The 26537-nt window shown below is 44.1% G+C and overlaps 1 protein-coding gene across 4 annotated transcripts in view; it reads left to right on the plus strand.

Annotated features, from left to right (window-relative positions):
* PIP5K1C (phosphatidylinositol-4-phosphate 5-kinase type 1 gamma) overlaps positions 1–26537 on the plus strand; it is a 486720-nt gene that overhangs the window by 416835 nt on the left and 43348 nt on the right. For all 4 annotated transcript variants that reach the window (XM_040322323.1, XM_040322302.1, XM_040322309.1 and 1 more), the window contains one exon: positions 14891–14987. In XM_040322323.1, the coding sequence (XP_040178257.1) occupies positions 14891–14987 (97 nt within the window). The remainder of the gene's footprint in view (positions 1–14890; positions 14988–26537) is intronic.

The following is a 26537-nucleotide window of genomic DNA, read 5'->3' on the forward strand; positions in this document are numbered from 1 at the left end:
TTCACTATTACCTCAAGATCTTTTTTATACCCACGTAGAGGGTCCTTATTTAGAGGGGTGTAGGTGTCAGTGTCATCAACCAGCCGATGTAATTCCTTCAGATAGTCACACTGGTCGAGGACAACGATCCCCCCACCCTTATCTGCAGGTCTAATGACTAAAGATTTGTTTTGACACAATGACTCTAGTCCTTTTTTCAAATCACTATTCATATTGGCCTTGTTGATTTTAAGACAATCTAGGTCTTTCAAAACTATATCCCTAAATACCTTAATGCTGGGCGCTAAGGATCCTGGGGGATTGAATAGAGAAGCATTAGACAATGGTGTATGTTTGAATTCACTAGTAGTCTGCTGGCTGGAAATAGGGTTGGAAAGAAAATGTCGTTTGATACTGAGCCTTCTAGTAAATTTATGGACGTCCATGTATGTTTGGAATTTACTCAGGTTTCTGGGTGGGGCATATTTCAGTCCCTTATCCAAAATTTGTTTCTCTGTATCCGACAATTTTTGTTTGCTGAGATTATAGATGCCAATACCTAAGTTCTCTTTCGTTTTGGCCGACTGGGCCCTCCTCCCCCCTCGGGTGCCTCTCCTCGTTTTATATTGCCGCTCTGGCTGAGAGGGGCCCTGCGAAAATCCCAATTCTGATTGTATGTGTTACCAGGTGGGTTAAAATAGTTTTGGGTAGGGCCATATTGACTGCTCAATGCCTCAGGATAACCCAAAGGGAAAACAGGTGGATTCCTAGACTGGTGAGTGAATCCAGAGGCCCCCCTATTAGATAAAGGTCCATTACCATTATCATAATCAGAAATGGGCATAAATCGATTGTGAGTAGGGATATTAAACCCAAAAGCACTATGGCCGGCATCCTGTGGTGGCCCATAGTTATGGCCTGAAAAATTCATGCTGGGAGGTGGAAAATTATAATAGTCGGGGCCCCTGTTCCACATACGGGGAGGTGGGGCCTGTTCATAACCTGTCTCACCCCTCCCTGAATTATTAACATAAGATCGTCCTTTGGAAGAAGTTGCCTTCTGGTTAGGTCCCTTTGGAGGGCCCCTCCCCTTCCTAGTAGTGTTTTTGAATACATAAGTTGGGACACCTTGTTGGGGTGGGTGTGATGTTAATACCCGTGGTTGTGAGGCAAAGGAAATAGTTGAGGGGGTGGAACCAACAGGTAACTGCGATGTGGTATCCATCCCTGAATCACCTTCATTATTAGGGGAAAGCTTTTTTTGCCATAGAAAAACGAGATCAGACTTATAGTCATCACTATCTCGGATAAATTTCTTTTTCTTTTTGGCTTTCTGTTCCCTTTCCTCTTTGTCAAGTGTTTTGAGTAAACTAGTGGAATGATTATTATATTCATCACTATCTTTAAAAGGAGTAAGTAATTCTTTAACAGATTTAATTTCATCATCCAGGGTAGCCAACTTATCAATCCTCCTTTGACCGAGGAATCGCAGAAAGGCAACACCTGAATCATTAAAATATTTGTACCACCCAGCTACATCGGTATCTCCTTGCTGGGGGGACACTTCCCATCTCAAACTCCTAGGTACCATAGAGGCCTTGACGTAGGTTTCCAAAAATGCGATATCCCATTGGGTGTGTATTTCAGCAACCATTAGGTTTTTCAACCGCATAAACAGACCTCCCACATCAGACCCTGGTACACTAGGGGTGGTATCAAAAACCCCTTCTAGATTAACGACTCGTTTAGAGCGGAAATCAAATATATCCATAATGAAATAGAAAAAAAGCTGCAATTGTAAACGTAAAAAAGATATGGAAAAGAAATTGGAAGCAACTGCGCTAATGAAATTCTAATGCAATGAGGTAGTCCTCCTAAAAAGTACTAATCTGAAAAAAAGCTGCACCTTACTGTGTACGGTGAAACAGTGAAAACATAAAGAAAAATAACAAGATGCGCTAAGTATGAACAAAATATAACAACATGTAACAAGTCAATGTCCATAGATGAAAGTGGAAAAAAAGATATTTTTTGATGAAAAAAAGTCTTTAAAGGAACGGCAAAGTTTCTATCCACCCATATAGTGAAAAAACAAAAGGAGATGAGCCAAATGATCCAAAGAAGAGTCCAAGGATAAGAGGTGACTATCCCAAAGTAGTGATCCACCACCAAGAACAAATTTAGCCTCTTACCGGATGTCCGGCGGTCTCTTAACTAAAAGAAGACCCCAGAAAGCATGATAATGGAAGAACCACTGGAGATCAAATTGCAGGTGGGCTGGGCTGGAAAACAATCTTTATCCCGTTCCAGTGCTTACGAACTCGATCAACAGGTCACATGAAAAGACATATAGGGACCGCAATAGTGTAATACCATAGGCGTATTTATTTTAAAAGAAGTCAAAAACACACTTACATTAAAACAATGATAAAAGGGCATGTCAATTGGAGCTCCGGCCGGAAGCTGACCAAAAAACCCGTTCAATAATGAAGAAGTCGTGCAGGTATGCGGGGGGTGATCCGATGCAGCACTCGTTCCGCCCGACCGGTTTCGCGATAAATCGCTTCCTCTGGGGCACAGGTGACACACCGGATCAACCCCCCTTAAATAACAAACATAATTGTGGGATAGAGCAGCACCACGGGCGCGCATGCGCAATGGCAGCGCAGACCAAGCCTCGATCTGGGCCGCCAGTGGAGCGCAATTGTAATTAATACCCCGTGGGCGGATCATAGCAAAAACCACACAAATTCTCGTGTGGAGCGCCAGAGGGTTGACAGACCGACCGAGAGGCAACAGGGGGAATCAATTATGTATCCCCGTGTGTCCTCCTCCGGGTCTAATCCGTCTCGTTCTGGAACGCAAATGCGGTACTTCCGCATGTCGTCATCGCGCGCGTACGTCGTCACGCGTCAGCGCGAGACCACGCCTGCTGGAAGTCAGTGGAAATCATGGGCCAATAGACTGCAAAACAGTGCCAAGCCTCTGTTTGAATTAGAGGAAATAACCACACACTAGATGCAGCGATTGGACGAGAGCGCCTCACTACAGGAGGCACAGAGGCCCAAAAAGAAAAAAATCTCAAAAGAAAAAAATATACCGAAAATAATATCTGTATGGCACTACAGGGCGAGACCAGCTGGCATCACAGGTTAACCCCCCAAGTGCCAACAGAAATCATTTTAATTTCTTAAACTGGATATGGAAAAAGAAAAATTTGTTATAGAAATATTTTTACATTAAAATCAATATTGAGAAATCTTTTTACATTAAAATCTCATGCTGTACGAGCTTATATGTAATTGCAACATATAAATTACTCGGACTGCCCTCTCTATTACCTTTCAAGTAAATATTATGAAATTGATATGCATTGAAACTCCTACTAGTGCAGAAGTACTACAATAACATAAAATAGCAGTGTATAACTACAGCATAAAAAGAATAGACCATAAACATGAATCTTTGGAAAATCATATAAATATTACAATAAAAGGAAATGGTATTTCATATATTATAAAATATTTAACTATGTCAGAAAAGGGGACAAAAATTTTTTTTAAGAATTATTAATAAAAGCGTTAATGTCTGTGTCGATATTAAGCCCGAAAGGCGTATATGTTTTGACACGGTAAATCCACGCCATTTCTTGTCTGGAGATTTCCCGGACAAGATTACTGCCCCTCCAATGGGGGCGATATTTGTCAATCCCTATAAATAGGGCATTTTGCGGCATTTTGAATAGTAAAGAGACTTTGTTCTTGGTGCCTAGTGCCCCACGAACGCCTGTTATTTACTATTTGCCAAAAATACACAAGAGCTTGACTTGCCCCCCGGGACGACCTATCGTCAGTGGTATTGATTCTATCACGTCCCGGGTGGGCAAGTTTATAGACTTTTTTCTTCAACCCCTCGTCCGGAAAATCCCATCATATATTAGAGACACAAAACAGGTGATTAACACACTTGCTGGCATCTCCCCCAAATCAGGTACATGGATGGTCACAGCAGACGTGGCCTCCTTGTACACGATTATTCCACATCAATTGGGATTAGAGGCAGTCTCGTTATATCTAGATAGGGATTCTGGTCTTCCTAAACCCCAAATTGAATTCATTATGGATTTATTGAGGTACGCAGCTACCCACAATTATTTCCTATTTGACAATGTCTTTTACAGGCAAGACAGGGGCGTGGCGATGGGGGCCAAATACGCTCCAAGCTTGGCCAATCTTTTTATGGCTAAGTGGGAGGAGGACGTCATCGATCACCACCGCCGCCCTGAGGTTCTACTTTGGCGTAGGTATATCGATGACGTCCTCCTCCTATGGGATGGTTGTGGTGATGAACTTACTAAGTTCATGGCAGAGTTGAATCTGAACACCAGGGGCATCAAGCTTAACTTTGAGTCTAGCCAACATTCCATACATTTCCTGGACCTTCAGATCACCATTGAGAATGGGGAATTCGTTACATCCACTTTTTTTAAACCTACGGATCGTAACTCATTTATACCTTTGGATAGCTGTCATCTTCCAGTTTGGCTAAAATCTGTACCCCTAGGTCAATTTATGCGTCTCAAACGAAATTGCACCAAAAATCAAGTCTTTGAGAGTCAAGCTTTAGTGCTCTCTAAAAGGTTTGAGGAGAAGGGTTATGATACGGTCTCTTTGACCCAATCTATGGATAGAACCAGGAATACTGCAAGGGCCTCCTTATTAGCAGAAAAAATTCCAGCAGCTCAAAATGAGAGATTCTCTTTGCCTTTCATCACAACCTTCTCTGCACAACATTTTAGTGTGAAGAAACTTATAAAGAAACATTGGCACATTTTAACCACAGACCAAGTTTTAGCGCCTATTCTTCCAACACAACCAAATGTGATTTTTAAGGGCGCCTCTACGATAGGTAGTCGCATTGCACCGAGTGTACAGGACCCACCTAAGGCTGCTAGGACCTTTTTGGAGAATCTGACTGGTTATTATAGGTGCAAACGCTGCCAAGTCTGTTCTTTGAATAGCTGTAGGGACAGGAGGGTTTGTTCTTTCCAGTCCTCAGCAACCCAACAACAGTTTGTCATTGAGCCCCTGATCACCTGCTCCACAAAAGGGGTTATATACCTCATTCAGTGCCCTTGTGGGCTTCAGTACATTGGCCGCACTAAGAGGGCACTATCGGTCAGGCTCAATGAACACATTTCTAAGATTAGGAGTGGGTATGACAAGCACTCGGTATCAAGACACTTCGATCTGAAGCACAATAGGGATCCTTCCAAAACCCTATTTAAAGGGATTGACAAATATCGCCCCCATTGGAGGGGCAGTAATCTTGTCCGGGAAATCTCCAGACAAGAAATGGCGTGGATTTACCGTGTCAAAACATATACGCCTTTCGGGCTTAATATCGACACAGACATTAACGCTTTTATTAATAATTCTTAAAAAAAAATTTTGTCCCCTTTTCTGACATAGTTAAATATTTTATAATATATGAAATACCATTTCCTTTTATTGTAATATTTATATGATTTTCCAAAGATTCATGTTTATGGTCTATTCTTTTTATGCTGTAGTTATACACTGCTATTTTATGTTATTGTAGTACTTCTGCACTAGTAGGAGTTTCAATGCATATCAATTTCATAATATTTACTTGAAAGGTAATAGAGAGGGCAGTCCGAGTAATTTATATGTTGCAATTACATATAAGCTCGTACAGCATGAGATTTTAATGTAAAAAGATTTCTCAATATTGATTTTAATGTAAAAATATTTCTATAACAAATTTTTCTTTTTCCATATCCAGTTTAAGAAATTAAAATGATTTCTGTTGGCACTTGGGGGGTTAACCTGTGATGCCAGCTGGTCTCGCCCTGTAGTGCCATACAGATATTATTTTCGGTATATTTTTTTCTTTTGAGATTTTTTTCTTTTTGGGCCTCTGTGCCTCCTGTAGTGAGGCGCTCTCGTCCAATCGCTGCATCTAGTGTGTGGTTATTTCCTCTAATTCAAACAGAGGCTTGGCCCGCACTGTTTTGCAGTCTATTGGCCCATGATTTCCACTGACTTCCAGCAGGCGTGGTCTCGCGCTGACGCGTGACGACGTACGCGCGCGATGACGACATGCGGAAGTACCGCATTTGCGTTCCAGAACGAGACGGATTAGACCCGGAGGAGGACACACGGGGATACATAATTGATTCCCCCTGTTGCCTCTCGGTCGGTCTGTCAACCCTCTGGCGCTCCACACGAGAATTTGTGTGGTTTTTGCTATGATCCGCCCACGGGGTATTAATTACAATTGCGCTCCACTGGCGGCCCAGATCGAGGCTTGGTCTGCGCTGCCATTGCGCATGCGCGCCCGTGGTGCTGCTCTATCCCACAATTATGTTTGTTATTTAAGGGGGGTTGATCCGGTGTGTCACCCGTGCCCCAGAGGAAGCGATTTATCGCGAAACCGGTCGGGCGGAACGAGTGCTGCATCGGATCACCCCCCGCATACCTGCACGACTTCTTCATTATTGAACGGGTTTTTTGGTCAGCTTCCGGCCGGAGCTCCAATTGACATGCCCTTTTATCATTGTTTTAATGTAAGTGTGTTTTTGACTTCTTTTAAAATAAATACGCCTATGGTATTACACTATTGCGGTCCCTATATGTCTTTTCATGTGACCTGTTGATCGAGTTCGTAAGCACTGGAACGGGATAAAGATTGTTTTCCAGCCCAGCCCACCTGCAATTTGATCTCCAGTGGTTCTTCCATTATCATGCTTTCTGGGGTCTTCTTTTAGTTAAGAGACCGCCGGACATCCGGTAAGAGGCTAAATTTGTTCTTGGTGGTGGATCACTACTTTGGGATAGTCACCTCTTATCCTTGGAATCTTCTTTGGATCATTTGGCTCATCTCCTTTTGTTTTTTCACTATATGGGTGGATAGAAACTTTGCCGTTCCTTTAAAGACTTTTTTTCATCAAAAAATATCTTTTTTTCCACTTTCATCTATGGACATTGACTTGTTACATGTTGTTATATTTTGTTCATACTTAGCGCATCTTGTTATTTTTCTTTATGTTTTCACTGTTTCACCGTACACAGTAAGGTGCAGCTTTTTTTCAGATTAGTACTCTTTAGGAGGACTACCTCATTGCATTAGAATTTCATTAGCGCAGTTGCTTCCAATTTCTTTTCCATATATAAAAAATAATTTAAAATATATGAGAGTAATGCGGTATGCAATGATAGCTTTATATTGTACTAACTTAACACTTAGACAAGCTTTCAAGAGTTTTCCTTTTCCTTTCCTGTCTAACAACTTGTCTCCAGACCAGTCCCCCATGAGCACTGAGCAGTCTTGCAAGCTACCAGGGCCCAACTTTAGGATACCAGGGAGCCAACATTAGGCAAGAGGCTCCACCAAAAAAAAGGCTTATGACTTTTCGGGACCCAGGATGAGGCAGTAGGCTCCACCAATCATAGAAGTCAAGACGGGGCACACAGCTGTACAGCTCTCTATTCAGCACCTGTTAGGTAGTGCTCAGGCACAGGACAAGCAGTGAGCCAACTCCAAGCTGTGCATAACCCTTCATCCCCACATACAGTTTGGTCCATATACAGTGCCTTGCGAAAGTATTCGGACCCCTTGAACTTTGCGACCTTTTGCCACATTTCAGGCTTCAAACATAAAGATATAAAACTGTATTTTTTTTGGAAGAATCAACAAGTGGGACACAATCATGAAGTGGAATGAAATTTATTGGATATTTCAAAGTTTTTTAACAAATAAAAAACTGAAAAATTGGGCGTACAAAATTATTCAGCCCCTTTACTTTCAGTGCAGCAAACTCTCTCCAGAAGGGTCACCAGCGGTGATTAGACACTGGATGCTGAAAAGAAAAGCTCTACCAAAGATACCCTCTGGAGGTAAAAAGAGCTATGCTTTCGGACCCATCCAAGACGCCTAAAATTAAGCCAAAACTGGATGGGATCCGGGCCTCATGCACGAGGCGTCGCCTGTAATGTCTCTGTGGAGGACTGGGCTCTAGGATCCAGCACTTTCGCTACTTCGCTAAAAATCCTGGTAAGAGTCTTTTACAAGGCCCAGGGGAGAGGTATCCTTTAAATAGGAACCCATATCCCTGAAGGTTGGCACACAAAGCCTGCTGTGATGGGTGAAGATTGGTCTGTCTGATTTCAGCAGAGAAACCTGCAGCGGGAACAAGGTAAGTGGTTAAGAGTCCTAAACAATGTTTAAGGACCTTTTCCTATATGTTGGGTGAGTGTCTTCTCTAAAGCCACCACTGGGGGGAGTAACGAGTTTAAACAAACCATGCTTTGTAAAGTGTCGGTTTCCTTCAGGACAAGCACACTTTCCCCTCCAGGAAAGTGTGATCTCAACAGGGTACTCGAATAGAAGCAAGGCAGGGGGAGGCAGGAACAAGGCAGAGAGGTACAAACTGGATCAGGCACAGGCAGCAAGGAAGGGACCAGAATCATGACGCCCTGGGGGAAGGGAGGTGCAGCCCTAAATATCCCCCTGGCAGCTGGAGCCAGGTGTGGCCGATCAAAACCTGCTGGCCTCTGGGAGACACCCGCTGGTGGACACTGGAACTGCAGCCATCTGCAAAGTGAACCCCAGTGCCACCAGCAGGTTAACTAAACCCTAAAATATACATTAATATTATACTTGAAATCCCCCTTCTTCTGAGCTTTTCGCAAGTCCGTATTCCTATCACAAAAGTGGAGAATGTGCAAAGGGGTCGGTATAAGGGAATTCTATGAGCCTGTTCAATGGCGAATAATGAAGAGAAAGCATCCTTCCAGGGCTTCTTTCATCCAGGCTGTCGGGAATTCTTCTGGCTGGCTGTCTGTTCTCTGACGCAGAAGGTCTTCTAATTCCCCAAGCTTTGCAGCTGGGGATTTCTGTTCCTCCTGGGTGTCTCTGATGGCAGCTGGGACAGGAAACAGGTCATCTTCCATAGAGCTAATACACTGCTCAGCATTAGAAATGTGATGTCTCAGCTTGTGTACATCCTCCTTCAGTAGTGAGAAATCCACCCTGAGCATGTCAATATGATTAGTCAAGGAGAATTGACAAGTTTTAATGGCTTCCATGATCTGATTGAGTCGGCTCCTTTACCTGCAGAGCTGGAGAATCTTCCTCCTTGGCTAAGGAGTCACCCTGCAGGACAGTCACCACTGGGGAAATGGGAGCTTTGCCACTCGGATTCCCCCTCCTGCCAGGTCTCATCAGCAGTGTGTAAAAAGCAGCTTCTTGGATGCAAGCTGCGGTTGCCATCTTGGGCCTCCTGCAGGGGTGGACTGACAACTCATGGGGCCCCCCGGCAATAGAAGATCATGGGGCCCCCAGGCTTACAGATGGCCACCATGCCAGAAGGCAGTGCAGAGGCGGGGCAGCTAAAATCTCAGGATTTTCACATCAAAAGCATGTCGCTATCGGACATATCAGGGACAGATGTAAAAAAACACAGATTTTTACATACTATCCCTGGTTTTACTGAGCCTGGCAACCCTAATGGGGCCCCCTAGTGGCATGGGGCCCTCGGGTAGTGCCTGAATGCACGAATGGTCAGTCCGTCCCTGGCTTCCTGGGATGATTGGGACGTCTTCTCCTTCAGCAGTAGTGGCATGTTTTTGCTGTATTTGACCACCTATGGGTGGGGCATCAGATGAGGTTATTTTCAGCCCCTTACACAGAGGCAGCTAAGCAGTTTTAGGCTCAGTAATGTGCGGTGTCTTAGTGCAGAAAGGGAGCTCCTCACATTCCGGAAGTCAGACACGCCCCCAACAACAACAACTTTAACATAAAGCATATTTCATTGTCCTGACTGTGATAAATTAAATACTGCATTGTTAAATAAATAGCTTAATGCTATATCAAATATAGCATTAAAAAAATGAAAACCAGTGAATTACACTTTACCTGATTAAGGATGCAGAGAGACTTACAGCGGAGCACAGCACTGGACAGGGGAGCAGGACCTGCCAAAGTTAACTGCTAGACAGTCCGAGCAACCAATCACCAGCTTGTTAATAGAAAAAGTAAACTTTGTCAGCTCCCGCCCTTGCCCTACCTCATCTATTTTTTTGCTGACTCCCACTATATGCCAGGTCCTGCTAAGAGAATGACGGGGCAGAGGCTGGGAGGAGATTTGGCTCCTGTTCAACCCCACCTGCTGGTGGCGCCTGCCCCCCCCCCCCTTCCGATGTGGCTCCACACTCGCCCTCGGCTCACCTAATGCAAGCAGGCGAGCGAAAATTTTGAGGGCTGGTTATACATAGAGCTCAGTATACAGCTGCAGCTCCACACTTTTGAGGGCTGTATATATTGGCTAAACACCTTGACCCGGATTCAGAAAGTAGTTACGCTGGCGTATCTATTGATACGCCGCGTAACTTCTAGGATGCACCGGCGTGTCTTTTTTCTGTATTCAGAAAACAAGATACGCCGGAATTTTGCTAAGATCTCTTAGTTGCATATTTACGCTGGCCGCTAGGTGGCGCTTCCGTAGATTTACGCGAAGGAATATGCAAATTAGGTAGATACGGCGATTCACAAACGTACGTACGCCCGGCGCATGGGGCTGTACGTAAGTTACGTTCACGTCGAAAGCATTGACTATTTGCGGCGTAATTGGGAGCATGCGCACTGGGATACGTTCACGGACTGCGATGCGCCATTCGTCAAAAACGTCAATTACGCGGGGTCACAAGTAGTTTAAATAAAACACGCCCACATCAGCCACATTTGAATTAGGCGGGCTTACGCCCGCCCATATACGCTACGCTACGCTACGCTGCAACTTCGGGCGTAAGATCTTTCAGAATACACTACTCACCTGACTGAGTTATATATGAGATGCGCTACGCCTGCAGAAAGATACGCTAATCTTTCTGAATCTGGCCCCTTAACTTTATAAGGTGGACTTATTGATTTGCTGCTTTTTTCGTAGATTTAACAGTGTTTTATGTTTGCACCCTAAAGGGTTCTTCTGTTTTTTTTTACTTATTGTATTTTTAGTGCTGCACTATATTTTACACACAGTACTGAGCAGCCGGGAGGTGGGGGGGAAAGGGCCCTCATTGGACACTGGCAATAAGGCTCTACAGGTTTATGTAACCCGGCACACGCAGCGAGTGAACTCCACATGGGCATCTGGGCCCCTCGGGACGCCCAGGCACCCTACATGTCTATGGGCTGCCCCCCTGATGGCAGCCCTGGGCAGCGTGGTCCTGTTCCACTTGTCAGGCCCCCCCCTAGATAGCAGAATGCTGGGGCCCACTTGCTGTGACCATGGTAGTTCCACCATTGCCCGGCAGCCTAATTTAGCTTTGGAGGGGGGGGGGCAATCCCTGTAGCAAGGCCACTGCTAATAACCACTGATTGTGAAGGACAGCTAGAAAGCTGGCAACCTTATAGTAATCACTGTGATTTTCTTGCTACAGAGCTAGAAGGTGGTGGCAAGTGCTCTAATATTAAAAGTCAGCAGCTGGGGGGGAGCCTGAAGCGATAACATTTTTGGTTTACTCATAATTTTATCATAATAATTTTTTTTTTTTTTTCATTTGTGTAATCTACTCTGAAAGCCTCGTCGTTTTTCTTTTTCTCTCTTCTCCAGTGCTGGGTGCTCCCAGTGCAGTAGATCCTTGATTCCATGCACACACAAGAAGCAAGTTAAATGACGCTAAACATTACTGAACGTAGAATAACCCGATAACCGATTGAAGAATTGGCTCATGCGAGGACACCGCTAGATGCCTGGACAGTACCTGTCCAGACATCTAGCGGTGTCCTGGCATGAGCCAATTCTTCAATCGGTTATTGGGTGCTGGCACCGCAATCCTGACTAAGGGAAACTGTCAGTGAAGCCTTTCAGCTTCACAGTCGGTTCCCTACTGTGCATGCGCAAAGCGCACTGCACTTTTGTGAATGGCCCGCAGTCTTCTGGGACATGTGAATTGTCCCAGAAATCTGTGGAGAAAGGGGGGGCCACATTTCCGATTCAGTTCGCTACGGCAAACTGAGCCAGAAGTAGGAGCAGGTACCTGTTCTCTCCCGATGAGATCTAAAGTCAAACCTTGAAATGAACCAGTTCTTTGTGTGCTTGGAACCAGAAAGTTAACCAGGGGAACAACAGGAAGAGCTCCTGCTTCTGCTGGCTCTTCCTGGTGTTCCCCTCATCAACTTGCTGGTTCCAAGCACCTTACATCACATCCACGTTGACCACCTGGAAGGTTGCCACCTGCTGGAGACCTATTTATAAGCTTTTTAATGTCTCTTAAACGTGAGTGCATATTTATTTCTAATTTTACCAATATGTTTTAAGAAATGCTACGCTCGGGTAGTGGCACTTTTCTCTCCTTTTTTTTCTGCCATTCAGCAGTGGTTTTGAGCAACCATACAAATGTAAGTGCAAACACATCTAATTGAATCATCTGATGTCATTTCTTTTAACCAGAAAAGACTACCTAACGCTACACTTGAGAGGGGTTTTTCTGTTTTCTCACACACTGTCAACCCATAATTGGTGTTTTTTCCACCAAATAATTTTAGGCAGGAGGCATCCATCTTGGATTGAAAAATCTCAGGCCTCCTCAGAAACTAAAAAACATGGTTTCCGAAACCTAGGCATGAGGCATCTTTTTTCCAGGTCTTTAACGTGTCGATTGAGCTTTGTGAATAGGTAATTAAAACGGCTTTGTTCTTATTGCTTTAGATATATTTGGAAAATAAATAACACTTTGGGCTACTTTAATATCCTTAGTATAAATAACCTTTAAAGTGACTTTGAATTTTAAGTCACAATTTAGGAATGTGCCACTACTGTTTTTTAAAGTGACTTTGGGGTTAGTCAGAGGAACCTGTGAGTACTATATGGTAAACAGGGTATAGACCTTTTTGGACGATTTAAAAAAACTTCACCCAGCGGTTGCTTTTCAGTTGAACATTGGCAGCAGGAAAGGTAAGTGTATACTTTCTGCTTTAGAGGCACATTTTTAAATGAGGACTCTGTTAGGGCAGGGTTCCCCAACCCCCTTGCCGCGGCCCACTACCGGGCCGTGGCCTTTTTGCAGCCAGGCCGCAAAGGCTGCACTTTGTGAGGTGCGGCGGCGGGGCAAGCAGAGAGATAACACCTCTCACCGCCCGCCCGGATCTCGCCACTTCCGCTCACACAGCTGGGCTGCTACACTGTGGCGAGGCGGGAAGAGCAGAGAGATGAGATCATCTCTCACCGCCCGCCCGGATCTCGGCACTTCCGCCCACACAGCGGGGCTGCTACACTTCAGCGTGGTGGGGAAGCAGAGAGTAGAGATCATCTCTCACCGCCCACCCCGCATTACTGCTGTTCTCCCTCACTGGCATGTGCGGCTACCGCGGCAGGTGACAACATTTTTTAGTGGCAGGTGGCAAGCCATATCTGGTGGCAAACCACATCTGGTGACATGTGAGGTGGCAATCCACATCCACTTAATTGCATGAAGTTTGGTCCAGTTTCATCATTTGCACAATTTGCACTGTTTTTGGATACACGTTCATATTTGCACTTAGTGCTTGCTTTTATATTTTTTATTTATATTGATACTTGATTTAATTTCATATTGGTTTTACTACATTATTTATGGACATTATTTTTGCACGGAGACAGTTTCACATGTGCACATAGCCATCATTTGTATTGATGTTCTTATTGATTTTTGTAAGTGCAATACAACTTTTAATAAATCTTTTTTACTCATTTAATGCGCTATGTGGAGCTGTTATTGTTTTTTACATGGTGGGCATTGATGTTGGTGAAGTTTAATCACTGGTGGATGAGACCCAATGTTAAGGATCGTATCTGTCTGAACTGCAAGATTGGGAGTGACTACCTATTATATGCTGTTCATGATCTAATCCAAATTTTTTTGATGTTCATTATCAATATTATCAATGTTTCACTGTTTCACTGTTATTGAGGGACTTGAGAGTGCTATATAGTGCCCTCTAGTGGCTATCAAGCTCTCTTGTTTTTTGGTATATTAGTTATTTATATAATACTATCATATACCACATAGTTTATGATTTATATCAATATATATCACATAGTTTTGTGATTCAAACATTTGTTTCACACGGTTTAGAGGTAGCTCGATTTATATTTTTCTCACTGTTTGTTTTTTGTATCTATTGTTTACATGGTAATCGCAGCTCTCGGATTGAATAGACTGTGATTTCATTGCAGTTTTTCTTTCTTTCTTTCTTGTTTTATTTAGCGCAGTTTCTTTCCAATTTTCCATATTATTTATATATACTGTGATTCTATACTTGCCAAATATGCTGCAGAAATCTCCCTCCACTGAGTCTGGCTGCAACTATTTTAACTATGGGCAGCTGAAGCTGCTGCCTGTTCACTTCCTGGATTTATACAGAAACACAGAGGCACACCTCCAGCTCTGCAGCCCTGCCGCTCGCACTGGCCCTCTTATGACTGATCCCTCCTTCCTTTCTGGCAAACTCTCACGAGAGTGAGCGAGAACTGTGCATGATGTCATAAGCCTGGGATTTTTAATAGTCAAGAAACAGGTAGTGGGCTGTATAAGGTATTTACTGGCAGAAAAAAAAATGTTTTACCATCCAAAGTTAAAACAACAAGGGCAGAAGATGTAATGTTGAAAAAATTACTAAAGGTCCGCTTTAACCTTGTTTTAGACTCTGGGTCATCCTTTTTTTTGCTGTAGGTTCTCTGAAAAGCTCCCCCTCTTTTTATTAAATTCTTCTTCCCAAGCTGCGTCCCACAATGCTTCCATCATTTACCAAAACATTTAAAAAGTTATGCTTGCTGCTAATGAAATTCTGGTCAAGCCAAAGATGTTTCCTGTAAAAATGCAACACTTGTTTTTTTCTACTCCTACAGAGAAGCTTCTGGCTGTATGGCAAGAGCATATTCAGGTGAAGAAACTGGAAGTCAACGCTCTGAAGAAGATGAGATACCAATGACAGACATTTATTTTGTAAGTTCATTACAAAAGTAGTAAGTATTGATTCTTGGTAGATATGAGCACATAACTACACATGGTGCAAACAGATTATAGCAAAACAGTCAATTTACAGCTCTGGGTTCTCATTAGTACAAATGTACAGTTTTGCAAATGTTCCTGAAAAAAGTGAGGATACCAAACAAATGACTGCAACGTAAAACACTGCCAGGACATAAATGGCCAATTAAAATGAAATAGATGAGTTTTATTTTTTAACCACTTAAGGATCTGACCCATTTTTCAAACTTTTTTAAAAGTTAATATCATTTTTTTTGCTAAAAAATTACTTAGAACCCACAAACATTATATGTATATTTTTTCTAACACCCTAGAGAATAAAATGGCGGTCATTACAATACTTTTTGTCACACCGTATTTGCGTATAAACATAGAGCCAGAGCTGCAATGGAATGGTTTAAATCAAAGCATATTCATGTGTTAGTATGGCCCAGTCTTAACAGCTGGTTACCATCTGGAGATGAGTCTACCATGTGTCCCTCTGTCCTCTCCGATGGAGGGACACCCTCCGTCTGAGAGTTTACACAGAGGCACACCTCCAGCTCTTCAGCCCTGCAGCTCTTATTGGCCCTCTTATGACTGATCCCCCCTCCCTTCCTGGCAAACTCTCACGAGAGTGCGAGAGAGAGCTTGCCAGGAAGCCTATGCTTTTTACCAGACAAGAAACAGGTAGTGGGCTGTATAAGGTATTTACTAGCAGAAAAAAAATGTTTTACCATCCAAAGTTAAAACAAGGGCAGAAGGTGTAAAGTTGAAAAAATTACTGAAGGTCCACTTTAACCTTGTTTTAGACTCTGGATCATCCTTTTTTTTTTGCTGTAGGTTCTCTGAAAAGCTCCCCCTCAAAGGGTCAGGAAGGCAGTTAGAAAGACATTAGCTATTGTTGGCCTGTAGGCGTTTTCCCCCCTGTTGGAACAATCCCAACTATCCAGAACTATTTAAACTATGGGGTTTCTCCCTCTGGACACAACAAGGGATCTGTTTTTTTAAACAATTCTATGACGGTAGTGTACTTAAGTCATTTGATCGACTGTGCGGGGAGATCTCCTTAACAGGGGAACAGTTTTATCAATACCTCCAACTCCGGCACGTGCTACAAACCCAGACACAGACTGTTGGTTTATCTGTCGCTAAATCTTTACTTCTTCAGGAGGTTCTGCAGGCAACTAACTGTAGGGGTGTAATATCACAAGCTTATTCAACACTAGTCTCCTCAATTCAGAACCCTGCTCTTCTCAAATGCAGAACTCATTGGTCCACTGATGTGGGAGGCATAGATGGAGATCAATGGGAAATGGCCTTGGAATCAGCCTGCTCTGCTGCCTGTGAGGAGCGCAGCGCCGGGCTGCCTGAGAGGACACTCGCAGAGTCGGGGGAGCAGTCAGCGAGTGAGCAGTGCAGTGAGGGGCACCGCTGCTGTTAGTGGTGAGTGTGACAGGAGCGGGCGGGCAGGAACGAGCGGCGCAGTGAGGAGCCCCGCCACCGCTGCTGCTGTTAGTGGCGAATTGACAGGAGCGGGCAGAACACTGAAAGGGGGGGTATGAGGAGCAGTCAGCGAGTGAGCGGCAGGGGAGTAGAGAGATGATGACATCTCTCACTGCCGCCCTGCAGTTCTGCCCTCACTGTGCACTGGAGCTGCAGGCAGCAGAGAGATTACAACATCTCTCTGCTGCCTACCTTTATTCTGGGACACAGCAAGTGACAACCCACAACGTGTGGCAGATGATGTCTCGACAATCCTCAACGTGTGGCAGGTGGCAATCCGCAACGTGTGGCAAGTGATGTGGCACGTGACAATCCGCAACGTGTGGCAAGTGATGTGGCAGGTGGCAATCCGCAACGCGTGGCAGGTGGCAATCCGCAACGCGTGGCAGGTGGCAATTCGCAACGTGTGGCAGGTGGCAAACCGCAGCGAGTGGCAATCCACAGCGTGTGGCAATCCGCAACGTGTGGCAGGTGACGTTGTGGCAAGTGGCAATCCGCAGCGTGTGGCAAATGACAACCCGCAACGTGTGGCAGGTGACGTAAGTGACAATTCGCAACATGTGGCAAGTAAAAACCCGCATGTGGTGGTGGAGTCTGAAGCAAAACTGTAAGTACAAACACACATCACAAGTTCTATGAGACATGACGGCCTGAGAGGGACTTGCCTTGCCCAGCCCTGATTAACCACTTAAGGACCAGAAGGATTTGCCCACTTAATGACCGGGACATTTTTTGCGATACGGCACTGTGTTGCTTAACCACTTAAGGACCGTCTCCTGCACATATACGTCGGCAGAATGGCACGGCTGGGCACATGTACGTCCTGTACTAGTACCCAGCCGTGGGTCGCGGGCGCGCGCGAAGCTCCGGGACCGCGGGACCCACGGACCTGATTGCCGCTGGAGTCCCGCGATCGGTCCCCGGAGCTGAAGAACGGGGAGAGCCGTGTGTAAACACGGCTTCCCCGTTCTTCACTGTGGCGGCAGCTTCGATTGTGTCATCCCTTTTATAGGGGGACACAATCGATGATGTCACACCTACAGCCATACCCCCCCTACAGTTGTAAACACACTTCAGGGAACACATAACCCCATCAGCGCCCCCTAGTGGTTAACTCCCAAACTGCAATTGTCATTTTCACAATAAACAATGCATTTAAAATGCATTTTTTGCTGTGAAAATGACAATAGTCCCAAAAATGTGTCAAAATTGTCCAACGCGTCCGCCATAATGTCGCAGTCACGAAAAAAAAACGCTGATCGCCGCCATTAGTAGTAAAACAATTTTTTTTATAAAAATGCAATTGAACTATTCCCTATTTTGTAAACGCTATAAATTTTGCACAAACCAACCGATAAACGCTTATTGCAATTTTTTTTACCAAAAATAGGTAGAAGAATACGTATCGGCCTAAACTGAGGATTTTTTTTTCTATATATATATTTTTGGGGGATATTTATTATAGCAAAAAGTAAAAAATATTGCATTTTTTCCAAAATTGACGCTCTATTTTGGTTTATAGCGCAAAAAATAAAAACCGCAGAGGTGATCAAATACCACCAAAAGAAAGCTCTATTTGTGTGAAAAAAGGGACTCCAATTTTGTTTGGTAAACACGTCGCACGACCGCGCAATTGTCAGTTAAAGCGACGCAGTGCCGAATCGCAAAAAGGGGCAAAGTCCTTTAGCTGCATTTTGGTCCGGGTCTTAAGTGGTTAAACTGACTATTGCGCAGTCATGCGACATTGTACTCAAATAAAATTGATGTCCTTTTTTCCCCACAAATAGATCTTTCTTTTGGTGATATTTGATCACCTCTGCGTTTTTTATTTTTTGTGCTATAAACAACATTAAAAACGACAATTTAAAAAAATGTGTGTGTGTATATATATAAAGTTTACTTTTTGCTATAATAAATATCCCCCAAATTTATAAAAAAAAAAAAAAAAAATCTTCAGTTTAGGCCAATATGTATTCTTCTACATATTTTTGGTACCAAAAAAAAAAAAAAACACAATTAGCGTACATTGAGTTGAGTTTGCGCAAAAGACATTGTGACCGCCGGCAATTCACAGGTCCCTTTATACTCCTGGATACATGTATAGAGCCCTGACAGGTCCTTTTATACGCCTATATGCATGTATAGAGCCATGACAAGCCCTCGTTATATTCCTTTACATGTAAAGAGTCATGACATGTCCTCTATATACATGTATAGAGCCATGACAGGTCCTCTTTATAGATGTATAGACCCATGACAGGTTCTCTTTATACTCCTATACATGTATAGAGCCATGACAGGTTCTCGTTATACATCTATAGAGCCATGACAGGTCCTCTTTATACTCCTATACATGTATAGAGCCATGACAGGTTCTCTTTATACATCTATAGAGCCATGACAGGTCCTCTTTATACATGTATAGAGCCATGACAGGTCCTCTTTATACTCCTTTATACATGTATAGAGCCATGACAGGTCCTCTTTATACGCCTATATACATGTATAGAGCCACGACGGGTCCCCTTTAGTTGTCATGATATAAAATAATGAATGTGGGGGCCTTTTGGTTGGCGTGATTTTTTTTTTGGGGGGGGGGGGGAGGGTACCATCCATATGGGAGACTTCATACATACATACATACATACTGTATGATCTGGCACTGTCCAAAGCTTACCAGATATTGGATGGAAATAACGCAGACTATCTCCACTTTGGCCCAAATGCCCATGCCATCTACCCCATTAGTGTGCCTCCTAGGAGCGATTGATGCTAAAATGTATCCAAAAGGTATTTACATTATGGTAATCAGACTGCTATACCTGGCTAGGAAACTTATAGCATGCTTCTGGCTGGCATCTGATGTGCCTACTAGGGCCAAATGGATTACCTATGTTAATTATATGGCAGAACTGGTTGGATAACCCTAACCTTGCTCCCCCACAGTTAGTGATGGATAGATTGCTACAGTTCTAGACCCTTTTATTGTTTCTCGAGTTTCCTCCTGAGCTTGGGGCTTCTCCTACATTATATATGACATGTAGCTGAAACATTCGATGCATTTGCCTACAAACAATCTCGGAGAAAGATCCTTTTTCTCTTTTTTTTCCCTCCCGTTTTAAGTTTTGTCAGTAAAAATATTATATGAGCTTGATACCAGGAACTGCACACTTCTGAATTTGGGTATATACACTATGTACATGTTTCTGTTGCTACTTGTTATGTACTTTACATTTACCCAGTACCCTTATCAAAAAAAACATGGCCAATCAAAGTCAATGCCTAAATCCTATTGAGAATCTGTGGCAAGACTTGAAAATCGCTGTTCACAGAAGCTCTCCATCCAATTTTACAGAGCGTAAGCTATTTTGAAAAGAATGGGCAAAAATGTCATTCTCTAGATGTGCAAAGCTGGTAGAGGCATACCCCAAAATGACTTGCAGCTGTAATTGCAGTGAAAGGTGGTTCTACAGAGTACTGACTCAAAGGGGGCAGAATACAAATGCACACCACACTTTTCAGATATTTGTTTTTTATCTGAAAACCATTTATCATTTTCCCTCCACTATACAATTCAGTGTCACTTTGTGTTGGTCTATCACATAACATCCCAATAAAATGCATGCTTTTTTGGTTGTAACATGACAAAATGTGTAAAATTTCAAGGCAATGTAGTTCTTCACAATGATCCTCTGACTTGTATATTGGGTAGTGGCGGCTGGTGCTCCATCGGTCAGGGGGGGTGGCAGACGGACCTGACCACGTAGCCAGCTCACTTACCCTGTGCTGACAGGTGGAGGTGGCGGCGGCTTCCCCCCTCAGACTCCTCAGTGTCCCAGGCTTCCCATGGAGGCGGTGGCTTCCCCCCTCAGACTCCTCCGTGTCCCGGGTTTTCCATGCGTCTCCTCCGCCTCCCTTCTCATAGGTCAATAGGATGGCTTCTTTTGACCCGCTTCCTGATTGGCCAGGAGGAGAATCAGTATGATAATGTGATAATGTGTCACACAACTAGGTGGGATCAGGGTGCAGTGCTCTGCGCCTCAAGCCTACCCTTTATTGAAGCCTATTAGAGCCTCTGGTTCTAATCACATATCATGATTTTTTACAGTTTTTCTCTCTTTTTTTTTTTTGACAAGTTTGTTAAAATACCAGGAATTTTCCTCACTATAACAATGCATAATCAAAAAATGAGCATTTGGCTTGGCATGTAATTTTTTGGCTTAACCCAATAATCATTGGATGTTTAAAGGTTTTCTTTTGTTGCCAGTTTTTGCTCTGTACTTATTCTGAAACTGTGCGATAAAATCAGAAATATGTGAGGACACAAGTACTGGCTATTGTATTTTATTTGTATTTTTGAATTTTTGTTTGTATGATGTTTTATGTAAAATGACAAAACCTTTAATAAAAATTTATTTGAAAAAAAAAAAATCACAATAAGGATAAGAGAAAACGGGTGATAGCACTGTTTTTCCAAGTCATCTTCCATGACATAATAGAACTGCCTGATCAGGGCGGGACCACAGTCTGCAGTACTTTTCTGCCAAAGGACTAATCCTGACTCGAGAGCAGGTCTAACCTGTAGTGTTTCACAAACATCTGGAAACTAGATCAGGTTGTGGCTTTGCAGATTTGGAGAGGCAAAGCTCCGGCCCTTTCAGCCCATATTGTGGAATGCGCATTAATTCCTGACGGTGCTGTCAAAGAAGATGCTTGATATGCTTCTTTGATCGCTGACTACATCCGTCTGGTGATAGTATTTTTTGATGCTCTACTACCATTTTTGGGCCCCAAGTATAGCACAGATAAACTAGCAGAGGATCCCAGTCTTTAGTGCGCTCAAGCAGTTCTTAACAACATTATTGAATTCTGCTTCTTTAGCGTTTTTTAGATCACCACAGAAAATACAGAATTTTGATTTCCTCCATCCTATGAAAATTTGAAGCCACTTTGGGAAAGAAAGGCTGAAGCGTAATCTTATCTTGAGTAATAATACAAAAGGGTTCGGCAATAGAAGGGGCTTAAATTTCACCAACCCATCTGGCTAAAACAAGAGCCACCAGAAGTACTGTTTTTAGGGTTAATAATTTGGAACAATTCTCCAGAGGCTTGAAAGGCTCTCTACAAAAGCTTTGCAAGACAGTGGATAAATCCCAGGATGGGAATCTTCTTATCTTTGGCTCACTTACGGATGTCTCATGGACCTTTGATAGATGAGATTTTCCAGTCAGGGCGGTTTCCAGGGGTCGACAATGCTGAGTTTCAACAATCCCATGAACCAGGACCTTTTTGGCCAGTAGAGGGCAATTAAAATTACTTTTGCCCTGGAGTATTTTACTTTCTTGATGATTTTCGGGATAAATGCAAAAGGAGGAAGTGTAAACGAGATCTTCTCATCAAGGCTGGGATAGAGCGTCTAGTCCCAAACTGAACAGATCCTTCTTGTACAAAGGGTTTTATTGAAAACACACATCAACAGGAAAGTACAAAAACAGTGGTGGACATATCATGGGCTAACAAGTATACAACTGCAGGCATCAGGAAGGTTAGTCCGTAGTTCTGAAAATTAAACCAGCCTTTAGAAGTCTAAAGGCGGGCATACATAGCCAGCAAAAGGATGTCCATACCTCATATGTCCTGTTAAAGTGACGTTATGCTGGACTAGATGACATACCAGCTGTCAAGCTGGAGTATATGTGAAACTTAGAGCAAAACGGCTATATAACCTGCAACATTGCAAAAAAAAAGGAAAACAAACTGTAGCAGAGGATAACATTCACCCTTTTGCAAAATAGAAGAGGGGCACACCATGTGTCCAAGGCCAACAGGACCGAGCCTGTGGAAAGAGAGAAAAGGGTGAGGAGAGTGAAAACCAGTTAGAAGAATAGCATAGGCATATAATGCTAAAGGAAAGAAAGAGAAAGAAAGAAAAGGAATAAGGAAGAGGGGGATAGGGTAGATGGGGGAGGGGGTCCACGGGGTGGGGGGAACAGAGGCTCATCAAAGGGAAAGCAACGCTGGCTCTAAAAAGGTGAAGGGTGGTTGTGAACCACCCAGGGTTGCCATATCCCCAGGGAAATTTATCATGAGTGTCCAATAAAACGGCAGTAAGTTTACCATGATATCATTCACACAGTTTTTAACTGCTACAAAGCTGAGGACGGGGGTCTTCCAGGCCCTTGCTATGGTGAATTTAGTTGCAGTAAAAATATGTGCCGCCAGTTGACGTTCAGGGCAAAGAAGCTCTGATATTGGTTTCCACAAAAGGGCCTCAAAAGGGTCTCTCTTTAAATTGGTGTTGAAAAGATTGCGTAGTAACGCATTAACTCTAACCCACAATCTGCCTTCCCTGGGGCAGGTCCACCAGATGTGCGCCATTGTACCTTCCTGAGAGCATCCACGGAAACACAGAGGGGAATAGGATGGAATAAAACTCGCCAATCTGGCCGGGGTGTAAATACCATCTATAAAACACCTTGTAAGCATTCTCCAAAAAGAGAACATTCTTAGAGCATTTGGATAGTGCTATGGTCATGATCTGCCAATCCTCCGGGTGTGCTGTTCTCCGTATAGTTATTTGTACATTGCATTTTTAATTTTTATTTCTCCATGTTTGTTTTCATGCATTTCTTTCACTGCTGCCATCTGCTGGCCAGAATTTGCATGCCACACACGTCTCTGTTTTGGTTAGTAAAGTTTTTTGTATTCGGAGGCGTGGACTCTTGCTGGGCAGGTCTCTTCACTGGGGGCAGCCATTTCAGTTTTCTCCTCATGGCTGTGTGACTAGACACTCCACATTTTTGGGCTCGAGAAGGCATCAGTTTTTGACCGCAGAAGTCAGCAGTAGTTAGCAGCAGCTCAGCAGCCACAGCAGCTAGCCTCAGGACATATTCTAACAAGTCAGCATTGATACCACTACTACAGAACAGTATTGTATCACCGTTTGTTGTCTTATCTGGATTGAATAAACCCACGCTGATTTCATCTTCATGTCTGAGTCTGGATCCATCTAACCTGAACATCTGCCGGTCCTGTCTGCCCCACTGCTTGGATACGAAGGTAAGAAGTCACACAGCTATTATCAGTTATACCTTCATTCGCCTTCATGTGGGAACAGAACAGTCAAAAACTGCCTTAATGTCCACACCCCAGTCACAGATTCCCTCAGAGTTACCACACTAAGGAATCTCCCTTGTAACAGGCCCATCTGCAGCGAATTTGCCCGGCTACAGTGCATGTTCCACAAGTCTCAGGGCAAGCACCGCATGTCCACAGTATCTTTACTGTTGCCTGAAAGCCCTCCACAACTCATCAAGCCGTTTTCTATATCCCATATCAACCTTTGTTCGCATAGCAGAACTGTTAACGCACACGGGGTCCCTCTCTAACCTAAACCCCCGCAAATCACTTAAAACACCTGAGGAACCTTGCCAGAGTGCCCCAGCGCAGGCGCACTGCAATTTTCAGCCCCCAATTCAAAGTTTATTTTCTTAAAGAGACAGCGCGCCTTAAATCAAAATGGACAAAAAGGACCTTGCACAGTTCCCCAGTGATGAAACAGAGCTAATGCAGCCTGATACTGATCACCAAGAAGTACAGGAAGCAGAACCCACACTTCCAGCAGACCAAGTCGTGCGACCAAGACGCTCCCTCAAACCGACAATAAAGGTCAGGGAAAACTATCAAACCACAAAGGATGAGCTATGCGATAACCTGGAAGAGCTATGGGAGCGAGTTTCCTCCCTCATGTCAGGACTTAAATCATCTGGTGATACCTCAAGCTTACAAGTTGGCATCAGGCGGCTGAACACAGCTCATGAAGGATACAAGAGACTGTTCACAAGGTATATAACCTTTCTAAAAAACGTTAATAATGATGAAGCCCTTTCAGAACTGAGCAAGGCAGAATCTATAGACATTCAAAGAGACACCATGGTGCTGCTTGCTAAAGATAAAGCGGAACTCCGCATCTCCCATTTGCAAGAAACTAGATCACACAGATCAAATTCATCCAAACATTCCTTTCGGTCATACAGATCATTGTGCTCAAGAAGCTCAACCCTAAGCGACAGACTACTAGAGGCCCGCATAAATGCAGAGCAATCCAAAGCCAGACGTTCCTTCACTGAAAAAGAAGCTCTGGCAGACGCAGAAGCAGAGGCCAAGAGGGCAGACGCAGAAGCAGAGGCCAAGAGGGCAGACGCAGAAGCAGAGGCCAAGAGGGCAGAAGCAGAGGCCAAGAGGGCAGAAGCAGAGGCCAAGAGGGCAGACGCAGAAGCAGAGGCTCGAATAAAGATTCTTGAATCAGAGATGGAAGAGGAAGTTGCATTAGCTAAAGTAAGACTACTTGAGCAAGCATTAAGCCAAGGTCTTGATCCAGTCTGCTCGCTACCACAGGAGGTAGAAGATTCAGCTTACCGCACCAGCGACTATGTACTGAAACAATTATCTGCATCACCCCCAGTATGCAGTACCGTCCAAGCTGACAACGCCGAAACCTCAAAGTCATCTCCACCTACAGTGCCAGTGTCACTTACAGCACCCGAGAAATCTGATGGTGTTCACCCAGATGTGCCTTCTCAAGGACAGTTATTACGAAACTACAAAAAGGGCCGTTTCCTGGCCTACCTCCACAGCTCAAGCAGCAGTCCTCACGATCTACAGAGACTAGATCACAGCTCAACCCTGCAGCAGCATCATTCTACCTGGATGCATCTCACCCTTGGCAACAAGCAGTGAGAAATCAGATATGTCTGAGTTGGCCAGGATTATGGCAAACAGAGAGCTAATTAACACAAGTCTCTCAAAATTTGATGACCGTGCAGAGAGCTACAGAGCTTGGAAGGCAACTTTCAAGGCCACCATTGCCAACCTCAAACTAGACGCAGAGAAGGAGCTCAACCTCCTGATCACATGGCTGGGCCCAAGCTCCACAAATCGCATCAAGAGCCTCAGAACTGTCTATGTGGGACAAGCAGAAGCAGGTCTCACTGCCGCCTGGCAGAGACTCGAACGTACCTTCGGCAGTGCAGAAGCAATAGAGAAGGCCCTATTTAAGAGACTGCAGAACATCCCAAAGATCAATCTTAAGGACGTCCATAAGCTTCAGGATTTGAGTGACCTGCTCATGGAACTAGAGCTTGCCAAAAGAGACCCTCGTCTGATCGGGCTATGCTACCTGGATACAGCCCATGGAGTGAACCCAATTGTCGTGAAACTACCATACAGTCTGCAAGAAAAGTGGGCGGCATCAGTCTCAAGGTACAAAAGGGTGCATGACATCACCTTTCCCCCATTTATTCATTTCTGCAGATTCATTGAAGAACAGTCCCAGATGAGGAATGACCCCAGCCTCGATTTCCTGGAGTTCAACACTACAGCTCCAGCGACACCATCACCAAGGTATGAAAGTGTCATGCATAAACACAGAGACTTTAAGAGCAGCGTGAGTGTTAGAAAGACTAACCTACCATCTTCTGCAGCACCCACGGGTAAACAGTACAATACCTCATCAGGAGACAAGTCCTTCAATCGTGAATGTCCCATTCATAAAAAAACCACACTCACTGAACAAATGCAGAGGGTTTAGATCCAAACCCATACAGGAGCGCAAGAAGGTCCTCAGCGAGCTTGGGGTATGTTTCAGATGCTGTGCTTCATTGGAGCACATGGCTAAGGACTGTAAATCCATCGTCAAGTGTGAGGAGTGTCATAGTGAAAGACATGCCTCAGCTATGCACCCAGTTCCACTGCCCAGAGACTCACCAGCTGTCGTCACCACCAGTCCCACTCCAAGTCATGGCGGGGAGCCCCAGAACCACGCTAACGCAGCCGCCGCTGTTTCCTGCTCATGTTTGGAAGTATGTGGCGAGGGCCAGGGTGAGAAATGTTGTGCCCGAATATGCCTAATCAAGGTCTATCCAGAGGGACTACCAGAAAAGGCAGTAAAAATGTATGCCATCATCGATGACCAAAGCAACCGGTCCCTAGCAGGACCTAAATTCTTTGAAGCCTTTGGGA

This window comes from Rana temporaria, chromosome 1 (genome assembly GCF_905171775.1).
Source record: "Rana temporaria chromosome 1, aRanTem1.1, whole genome shotgun sequence".
In the NCBI taxonomy this organism is placed as follows: Eukaryota; Metazoa; Chordata; class Amphibia; order Anura; family Ranidae; genus Rana; species Rana temporaria.